This window comes from Pelophylax lessonae, assembly GCF_965119305.1.
Source record: "Pelophylax lessonae genome assembly, chromosome: 13".
Taxonomy (NCBI): domain Eukaryota; kingdom Metazoa; phylum Chordata; class Amphibia; order Anura; family Ranidae; genus Pelophylax; species Pelophylax lessonae.
Genome location: NC_138780.1, coordinates 72,901,158 through 72,911,451, shown reverse-complemented (window position 1 = coordinate 72,911,451; position 10,294 = coordinate 72,901,158). Strand labels below are relative to the sequence as shown.

Here is a 10,294-nt window from a genome sequence, read left to right as displayed (position 1 = left end):
AGGTTGAACTGGATGGACTGATGTCTTTTTTCAACCTCACTAACTATGTAATTATATTCAGCCAAATGCTTCAGAACTCATTGCACGGCGCTTCACAGTGCAGATGGACAATGACCCGAAGCATACTGCGAAAGCAACCAAAGAGTTTTTTAAGGGAAAGAAGTGAAATGTTATGCAATGGCCAAGTCAATCACCTGACCTGAATCCGATTGAGCATGCATTTCACTTGCTGAAGACAAAACTGAAGGGAAAATGTCCCAAGAACAAGCAGGAACTGAAGACTGTTCTCCCATCACTCTGTTCTATCTGCAACAACATGTCACCGCAGTGCCTTCACTGACCCCACGCCCGAAGCCACATGGACATTCAGGCATCTGTTACATACCAGTCCTAAATGCTCCGTGTCCCCTCCGCTGCACAAGGCCACTAAGACTTTGGGCACTAATCAGACCCACAGGGTTTAATTTGGCCACTAAGTCTGCTCCACAGGTTCTCCGCTAACATGTGGGATGGCCCCTGTGCTCCAAATCACTCCGGCATCCACCATCTTGCTCCTCCACACACGTGTCTGCTCCTCAGCTACACCCGATGGTGAAAGTGATGTCTTAGCTCCCTTCCTCCACTCAGATTGGCAGCCCGTGGATGGCCACTCTGCCCACGGCCCAAGACTAGCTGACTCTCCGGCGGTGGCTCCTCCTGTAAGACAGATCTCTGTGGCGTGCTCTCTCCCACGCGGTGCAGTAACCTCTTCGCTGCAGCCATAATGCTGTCCAGCCTACAAGAATGGTACTGCAATCCAGATTGTGTTCCCTACCACAGATACAGTACACATACATCTGCCTTGTCTGTCTGTACTTGTTGCACTTTCCCATTCACAAGCCAACTGATCTCCCTCACTGCTGTTTGAAATTGTCCTGCTGTAACTGGCTGCACGGCAGACATTTTCCTCCACAGCACATGTACAGAAACAACCCCTGACATGGCGATCCCCGCCTCCTGGGTCACTGCTTTCTTGACCATAACTTGAAAGATCACTTGCACAGGTTACTGTAAATTTTCTCCTATAATATTGCACATCCTTTTTCCATTGACACTCCAGCACTTTACCTAAGAAGACATAATGTTTCCTAGGTAAATGTCTGGTCGTTGCCGATAGCAACCACTGCCATGACTATGACTTGGAATCACATTTGCACTGATCACTGTAGAGCAGACATTACTTTCTCCACTGACACTCCAGCACTTTTCTTGAGAAGACATAGCGTTGCTTGGGCAATAACTGAGCTGTTGCCGGTAGCAACTGCTGCTGTAACTCAGAGGAAATCCCAGATGAGGCCCCCAAATGTAGCACTGTCCCTGTAGGGCTTGCTGTATGATGATTTGTCGGGCCTCCTCTGATTATGAACAGTCACTTAGGGTACTGTTCACACATTCATCCTTACTCCCAATGGCTCGTTGCTCAATCAACAGTCCAGGGGTGTTGGTTTTTAGTTTTTTTTGTAGAACTTGGATGGGAGAAGGGAAAAGTGGGATACTCCAACTGGAACTTTGTACATTGGATAAGGACAACTCTCACTTGGCCTTTACCAGGTTGCTTGTGGAAGCAGTCACACTGCTTAAACCATACTGCCACTTGTATGGAAAGGGTTAAGTCTCCATGCTCTTTCTCCAGCAATAGACTTGGGGATCTACATTCTCTTCAGGACACTCACTAGCATTCCCTTTACTGACACCCTTCCACTGACTCTTCTAGCTGCAGGGGTGGCCGCCCTCAGGTCAGGCCCCTTGACACAGATCTGTACTCACTGTACTGCAGAATCAGGTTTCTTCTGCCAAATCACCAGGGCTGTACTAAACGCCTGTGCACTCATTTGTCAGGTTTCCTCCCACTGTACAATATGCCTCCCTATTGGACTAGTGTGAAACACTCTGCATACAGACTGAGTTGCACCTGAGCACATTGAGCAGACCTCAATAGCAGATCCTACTCTCTGATAGGCAGAGAACAATATAGATTTACCTGCAATCCCGCTGGTAAGCAGAAAGGATTCAAAACTATAAGCTCTTCTCCATAATCTACCTATGAGGGTGCTACATATGTGAAAGCTGAAAGGAAAAAACTGTTTGCTGTAACCGCTTATGAAGTATTAGCTGGAGTTCAGCTTCAATTTGTTACTGTATTTAAATCTGTTAGTACATCCATCACTCCCCTCCCCTCCTAGACTGCTGTTGTCCAAACCTGCCCCCTTCACTTAAAATGGAGTCTGTATAATACAGGACCAGAAAACAGGGTAAGAAAAAGCCTTAAAAAAAAAAAAAACCTAATGCAGTCACTACATCTAATGATAGGCAAGCTGCAATATAAGCACGCGAAACGTGTCAACATCACACGTTGACGCCCCGCCCATCCTTCGTCCCCGCAGGAGATCGCACTTGACTGGCTGAATACACTCACCACGATCCGGAAGCAGTACCGGGATTTCACCCGGACACGGAATCGAGTTTGCTCCTGCAGCTCCCTTGACGGTGAAGGCTATAACGCTATTGGCAGCAACAAGTCCCTCGGACAGCCGGACAATCCATCATCTGCATCTGTTACCCCTGACTGTGACCTTAAGTGCGGAGTATGGTATCTCCATCCCTGAATTCACGGATGAGAACGGGTGATATCTGGTAAAACCTACACCTTATGTTATGCATATCCAACATTGGATCACCAGTTAAGTAGGGTCGCTACACCACATCCCCGGTACCCCTAGCAACTCCAGCCAATGGTCTGACCGGGACTTCTCCTATGCAGATTTAATACTTATGTGCTGTCCCAGCACTGCCACGCTTTGGATAAGCCAGCCAGCAAGTATACATCTCTGGCGATCAGCCACCATTTGGGACTAATTTATAGTCCTCTCTCCACTTACACAGGGGATCTCACTTTGGAGACAATCCTTCACCCATACTGCTGTTTAAGCAAAACGGCTGGTTAAGCCAGGATCCCTCCAACACATCTTACCATACATTGTTATTTGCTGTTTAAGCAAAACGGCTGGTTAAGCCACGATCCCTCCAGCACAATTTACCGTGCACTGCCCCATGGGGCTAGGTTTCCTTGGAGGCTTATAGCCAGGAAATGAGACCTACATCATAGGAAGTTTGCCCCTGCTGTCTGTTATTACATGAGACTATGATGCCATATTTTGCCCCATTTCTGTGATGTACTGATGACATTTGATGACACTTCGTCATATATTCAGTGATTTTTTCAGTTTCCACTGTATACTCCATGGGCATGCCCAGGTGCTTTTTCCATAGGGCTCCTCATAGTCCTCCTCCTGGCCATCAGCACAGTTGCTCGGGCTTCTAGAGTGATTTCAAGGTCGTTTTCTCTCAACCAATCACACCAAGCCCGTCAACAACAGTGCCTTACTGGGACTGGGTGGGTGGGGACCTCAACGTGTTTTATTGCTGTCTGTACCACCCTGACACCCAAGGGGTCCACAGAGTCAATCAGTTCACCTGATGAGTTTCCACACCTTTTTATTGATTAGATTTTCATATATATATTTTTTATGTGTGTGCATCTTCACCAATAAAGCTTTTCTGTCTGCACCGATATCCCTGTGAGCCCCTCATTGCAACCATTCACGGAGGGAAATTCTTGTCCCTCCACCTCCACACCTTTTCTGTTCATATATCTCAGGTTGCGCTGGGTTCCCGGTCTCACTTGACCGTGTGGTACGTGCCCTACTTGATTCTCGCCGACCTACCTAGTCTGGCTTGAGAACACCTCCTTAGCTACTCAGTTTTTTATGTTTTTTAAGCTGCAATATAATACATTTTTGGTTTTGGGTTTAATATTACTTTAAATCCATTTGGAAATTGTAGTTCATCAAAGATAACTGAACAAAAATAATGAAGTATAGCCAAAAACACCAAAACATCTTTTTTGCTTTACTACTGAGCAGGGCTTTTTTTCTCTGAGACTAGGTGCAGGAACTCCCTCTTTTGGACTTACCCCTTGTCTCTGCCCCTACCTACCTCCGTGAACCATTCCTTGGTTCCACCCACCTCCCAGTACCATCCCTTATTGGAAATACAGATCCAAGTAACATTTGTGGTACTAAGTAATTTTTATGGAATTTGTTAATGATAACAGAAAAGCAGTAAAATAGATCCCCTGAAGCTAACCACAATAGATCCCCCAGCAACAACAGATCCAGTCAGAAACAATGGGCCATCAGCAGCAACAACAGATCTCCCAGCAGACAGCATCAATAGACCCTCCATCAAGACTGCTGCCTAAATAGTAGATCCCTCCCATCAACAACTGATCCCTCAGCAACATAGGACCCACCCCAGCAACAATAGACCCTCCTGCAAAATGAGATCTCTTCCAGAGACAATAGATCCCCCAGCAACCACACTAGATCTCCGCAGCAGCAATAAACCCTCCTGCAGGAATAGATCCCCTCCAGCAAAAATAGATCCCTTGGCAGCCAGCATCAATAGACAATGTAGCACAAACCAGCACTCCTTGCCATTACATACATTCAGTGCTAGAGGTGCCGGAACTGCGTTCCCCCGCGTTCCTGCTGAAAAAAAGCCCTGCTACTGAGACAGTGGAGCAAATGAATAAAAAGTGTCTGAGAAAAATGGTATCACAATTAGCGCTGTTGCCCATAGCAACCAATAAGCTTCCTTTTTTCATGTTTTCCCACACGGCTTAGAAAATGAAAATATGAAAGCTTATTGGTTGCGCTCCAGAGGACGCAAAGTTGAAATAAAGCTTGTCTCAGGCAAAATGTTTGCAGAGAGCCTATTATTAGTATTATTATATAGGATTTATAAAGCGCCAACAGTTTGTGCAGCGCTCTACAATGATAATGTGTTTGTTGTTTAGCTGCAGTTTGATATCTGCAGTGTTAAAAGCCGGCAATACAAAGAGTAATAACGATAAAGCTGGTCAATGAACTCAGCTGCTGGGAAGCCGAGGACATCAGTCCTTGCAAGGTTTGGCAAGTTTTCAACGTTACCATAACAACAATGGCTCACCCTCCCAACTGAGCAGCAGCAGGTCTGGATGTGCATTTCCCTTTTAAGAACACTCAGCGTTGCGTCTCTCCTCCCTGTGTAAGCTGTCAGTTTATTTTCCTGGGGGCTGTCTACAGCTCATCAGTGAAGGAAGCAGCTTTATTTCCAGGAGAGAGGAAGACGGGCGATAAAACCATGTTAATCGGCTCTGGATAATTTGTTCAAGCAGGGGGAAAGGAGAGAATTAGCTTGAATCCTCTGAGTCTTAAGCAGCAGCTGGGGCCGATCGTGGAAAAAAGGAGAATGAGGGGGAATCGGCGGTGATGCAATACAGACGTCTGAAGGGAAATGATTCTGCTGGGGAGTGAAGAAATGAACAGAAAGCGTACTGCGAGACGAACCTGCTGATATCTACACATTATCTCAACACCAGCAGCGTCTCACAAGTGCTTCAAAACGGACGGCGCAGTGGAGCACAGAGGAAAAGGCAGGGGCGCTATGAAGGACAAAGACTTCATGCCCAACATAGAAAGGGGTAAACCTGCGACATACACTGGTGACAAAAAAGCAAGAATGGCAGCAAAAACCAACCAGAAATGGGTGAGACTGGCGACTGTGTTTGCATATGTACTTTCAGTATCAATGGCAGCCATCATCTTGGCTATTTACTATAGCCTAATATGGATACCAGTGAGATCCGGTAGTGGGATTAGCAGCAATTTGAACCACAGTCAAGTGGTTCCTACTTTGCCTCACAATGGAAACACAACCAATAGGCCCCAGACCTCTGAGCTGCATCCTACTACTCAAGCCACAGAAATAGTGAAGGGACTCGACCATGTCAAGAGGTCTCTTGAGACTAGACAAAGCTTTGAAGCACAGGAACAGCACCCGACGTCCAGCAACGCACCATCAGAGGCAAGATCTGGACATTCAGACCTACAGATGAAGCAGTCTGGGGAAGCTGCGGAGGCCTTTATCACAGGGCTGGCTCAGGATTCTGGCATAAACACTCTGGTTTTAGATGGATCTGATTTTGATACACAGCCAGAAAGGAGCTCTGCTGATTTTGAAAAATTTAGAGAGAAAAGCCATCACAGGAGATAACCAAAGATTTTGGATATTACCATTTACAGCACATGTTATATCTATGTATGCATGGCAGTGTGGATATAATGATAAACCACTGCAGAGTCTAAAAATTCTGCAATGCATTGCAATCCCATCTGTCAGCAAAAGATTACAAGAAGACACCTCTTTGGACCAAAGTGAGCTAATTACAGCAGTAGACCAGCCTTTTGTTTGCCTTGCATGTCAAGCCTCCTCCTTCCGTGCATTACCTCTTGCCTTGCTGATTTAGCAAAAGGGGGCGTTCATATATACAGTAAATTAGATTGCTTTGGGAGGGTAAACCATGTTAAACACAATAACATTCCTTCTCTGCAGCACCTTCCATGTAGACAATAGCTTGGAAATGTGAATGACACACAAGTGATTTAATATTGATGTCATAATTCGTAGCTTGGTTTGGTTCAGTACTGCTTCTCAGCATCATTCTAAAGCTTGTAGAGAGTTGAGGCTTCTGATAGCTGATTTGACCTGTGTTGGTCTGCCATTTAGATTTAAAACTGAAATTCATATTTGTTATGCGGTACTACAGTACCACTGAAATTTATTTACATTCTACGGCAGGATACCTGATATCCATAATGAACTATTGGCAGTGATTTCTTTGCATGCTTTAATAATGAAAAAGCTTTAATTGCTAAGCTGAAGAGAAGAGAAACATTTTAATTACTGACAAAACTGCAAACAAGTAGTTGCCTTAAAGCCAAAATGTTTTACAGAAAGCCATCTTGGCTCTTTGCTTTGTGTATGCCATTTTATTAAGCAGTAGTTGGGTAAAATATTTCTCTAAATTATATTTTTAGGAAAACTGGGAATCTGTACGTCTTGAACCTTTTTTGTAGTAACAGAAAAGATCATCTCCAACTTGATGTGCCAAGTTGTCTCAGGACAGAGGAACACAATGATAGTAACTTAGTAAGCAACTAAATCCCTGCTGCCGCATGGGAGCCAGACTTACATACCTTGCCCAGTGCAACCACATACAATCAATATCCATAAAATAGGTCCATGTAGCTCTCTGTTCAACCGTAGTTTTATTTTAAGAATCAAATATAAAGATTTATATTAAGAGAAAAGGCTCCTTATTTTTAAGGACAAAAGCTATACTTACAAATAGTTACTTTGTATGAAACATGGCAAGGCTTTATTAACCTGTAGCTACATGGAGCCGTTTTGTTGGTATTGATTAAAATGATAGATTTGGGGCTGTAATCTGGTCATTGCTTAGTCCTTGGTGCTTTCTGAGTCACTGACCAGGAAAAAAATAGAGATGTGGAATTTTGGCCTTTATCCAATTTTTCTTTGTGGCATGCTTTTTCGGGTCTGTGAGTATGAAACACCAAAGCTAGACAGAGCCGGGCAATCATCACTTGTAGAAAAAAGACAAGCAATGGCAGCCCACATACCTTCTTTGTGACAAGGACACTTAAAATTGTAGGCTTAGTAGGGTAATATTTCATTGTAAATTTGAAAGATATCATTTCACCTATATTAGTAACTAAATTATTCATATTGGTTGAAATACATGCAATAGAGGCACAGATCATTGGAGAGAGAAACGTTCCTCACAACACTTTGAGTGAAGATAGACTATATATACACACGTTGATCCTAATACTCCTCCACCCAAAATCTAAGTGGCAATCTCACACAGATTCTTGCTTCTGTTTAAAATTATTGGGTTTCCATACAGTAAAACAACACAGGCATACGAAATCCAGCACCATAAGTTGCCAGTACATGCCTTCAATATTTAATGCTGACTTGCCAGAGTCCCCCAGCACCCATCTCTCAAAAAGATGGAGCATAGGCACATTGACCCTGCTGGGTCCCCTTATTGGGTTGCTGAGAACCTAGCATTGTATTGTGGGTTGCTCTTACTTTCAGAAAATTATTATTCCCATTGGAAGTACAAAGGGTTCCTGGGTGTATAGTTAGCCAGAGTGGAAAACAAAGGAATGTAATGGCACCTTATAGGACCTGACATTTTTTTTGGTGTTTTAATTTACAATTTTTTTCATTTGCTATTTGTTAATTTAAATCGAACTGATATAGATGTCCTTTATCCATTGCTGTTGGTTCAATCTATGCAGAAATTCATGTTAACCCCATAGAAAGCTGGAGAGGCAGGTCTGTCTTATGTAGCAGTATGTTCACTGTCAGCCTGAGAAGGGTTAGACAAAGGATGCTACTTTTGTTTTCCCTGACCTTGACCATTCTATGGGCCCTTCAAACATCTTTGACACAAAATAAATGTAGAAGTGACTATATTTTATGGTCATATATATGTCCTACGTACATTTTGATTTCAGAGTATTAGTCCTGGTTTGAAATAGCCAGTAGGCATAAAATATATTATTAATAACCTGTTGTAGGCCCTCATCCTTTTATTTATTAATGGCTCTTAAATGACTCCAGTCTGACACTGTCTGCCCCGATTACAGAGATCATCTAAGTAGAGTTGTTTTACAATTACTTTGTGCCCCTTTTATTGTCAGATGGGCAGTTATGATGATCAATTTGACCAAAAAGTAATCTATATTATTTAATTATATGCTACTGAGTGTTAGTTTACACCACCTTGTGAACCTTTGGTCAATTCAAGCACTTTTTTTTCTGAAAAGGGAAATTGAAACACTGTTTGTTAGGGCCTGAGACTAACATAATTCTTTTACCATCTATGAAATCATGCACATAGTGTAGAAATAGGTTTTTATTTTATATAAGTCTAGAATGGCAAAATATTAATAGGGAAAGATACTATATGTTGATACTTTTTGATACAAAGAATTTCTACAGCTAGCAGAGCTCAGGTATGTAAACAGTTAAATTGTACACACGTGTATATAAAGTGTACAGTGTATATACCCGACAACCATGTATAAGCAGATGCATCAATATCATGTGTATAGTAATAAATTAGTGAAGTGTGGACACCAGTTGTTTTAATGTCTCTTATTTAGTTTACAGGCATTTGACATTTCATTCTAGAGAATGTGTCACATACCAGAATTAAACTGACACTAAACTAAACTCGTATCATTTTTTTTTTTATATTAAAATAAATTCAATATGTCTAAATATAACTAGAACAAACTTTCTAGCTCTCTTTTCTTTTGTTTCATCTATCAGATGCAAGCTTTTTTTCTGCTATTTTCAGACTTCCTGTTCTAGGGTGGCTACGTTCGTTCTCAATGCTCCCCTTGTGTATGTGAATGTAGCCACCCTTTCCTGGCTGCCCCAAGATGGACTACACATCTACCTACAGGTCTTTGGGAATTGTAGTATGCAGAAAGCGGAGCATGTGACCAGAAATAACAGCACTGCTTAGTCTTCCCTAGCAGCAGTGAGGTGCATCAGTGGAGGTTAGGGAACATGCACAGGACAAAAAATAGGCCTGAAAAAAAGAGAGCAGAATCTAAAGGTATGTTTTCCATTACAAGCATTGCAAACAAAAGTATGAAGCAAAATTGGTATACAAGTTTGGACACCAGGAGGACCCAGAATACACCTTTCATTTTGAGTCTTGCCCTTCAGAGTACCTCCTGAGCTTAAGCAGTATTAAACACAAAACCAAAAATGTAATATATTGCAGTTTACTAATAATTAGATATGGTGGCTGCATTGGTTTCCTTTTTTTGGGCTTTTTTCCCATGTTTTCTCCTGGTGATCCAACCCGTAACACATCTCCTGTATTAGGGTACCTCCACTCTGAATGAAGGAGTACAGAGACACCTTTGGACAGCAGAATTGTCAGTCTGGGGGGGAGGGGGAGGAGAAGTGTTGTATTACAGATTTAGATACACGATTGTGTCTCGTCCTCCTTGTGTGTTTACAATGCAGCAGGGTAGCCACTCCGCATTGGACCCGGAAGTTAGCTGACCTCACTATAGTAGGGGCAGTACCAATAGGGGGGGCGGGGGGCGGTCCGCCCCGGGTGCCACACATTAGGGGGGTGTCAGCGAGCACCAGGGTGACACCCGGGGACGGCCGCCGGACTGCCTCCGCCGCTCGCTGACACAGGAGCGCAGAGGAGGAGAAACTGTATAGTAGAGAATGGGAGAGAGACTCACTTAGCTCACGAGCCCTGCATACACAGCGGGAAATACCGAAAGTTAACTCTGCTAGATAAGGAGAA

At 43.3% G+C, this 10,294-nt stretch overlaps 1 protein-coding gene across 1 annotated transcript; it reads left to right on the top strand.

Annotated features, from left to right (window-relative positions):
- The first annotated feature begins 5,107 nt into the window (after positions 1–5,107).
- LOC309569331 (uncharacterized protein) lies at positions 5,108–7,727 on the top strand. Its single transcript, XM_082275122.1, has one exon. It carries the CDS (start codon positions 5,527–5,529, stop codon positions 6,133–6,135), a length of 609 nt encoding a protein of 202 aa, XP_082131248.1. The 5' UTR covers positions 5,108–5,526; the 3' UTR covers positions 6,136–7,727.
- Positions 7,728–10,294: the final 2,567 nt, after the last annotated feature.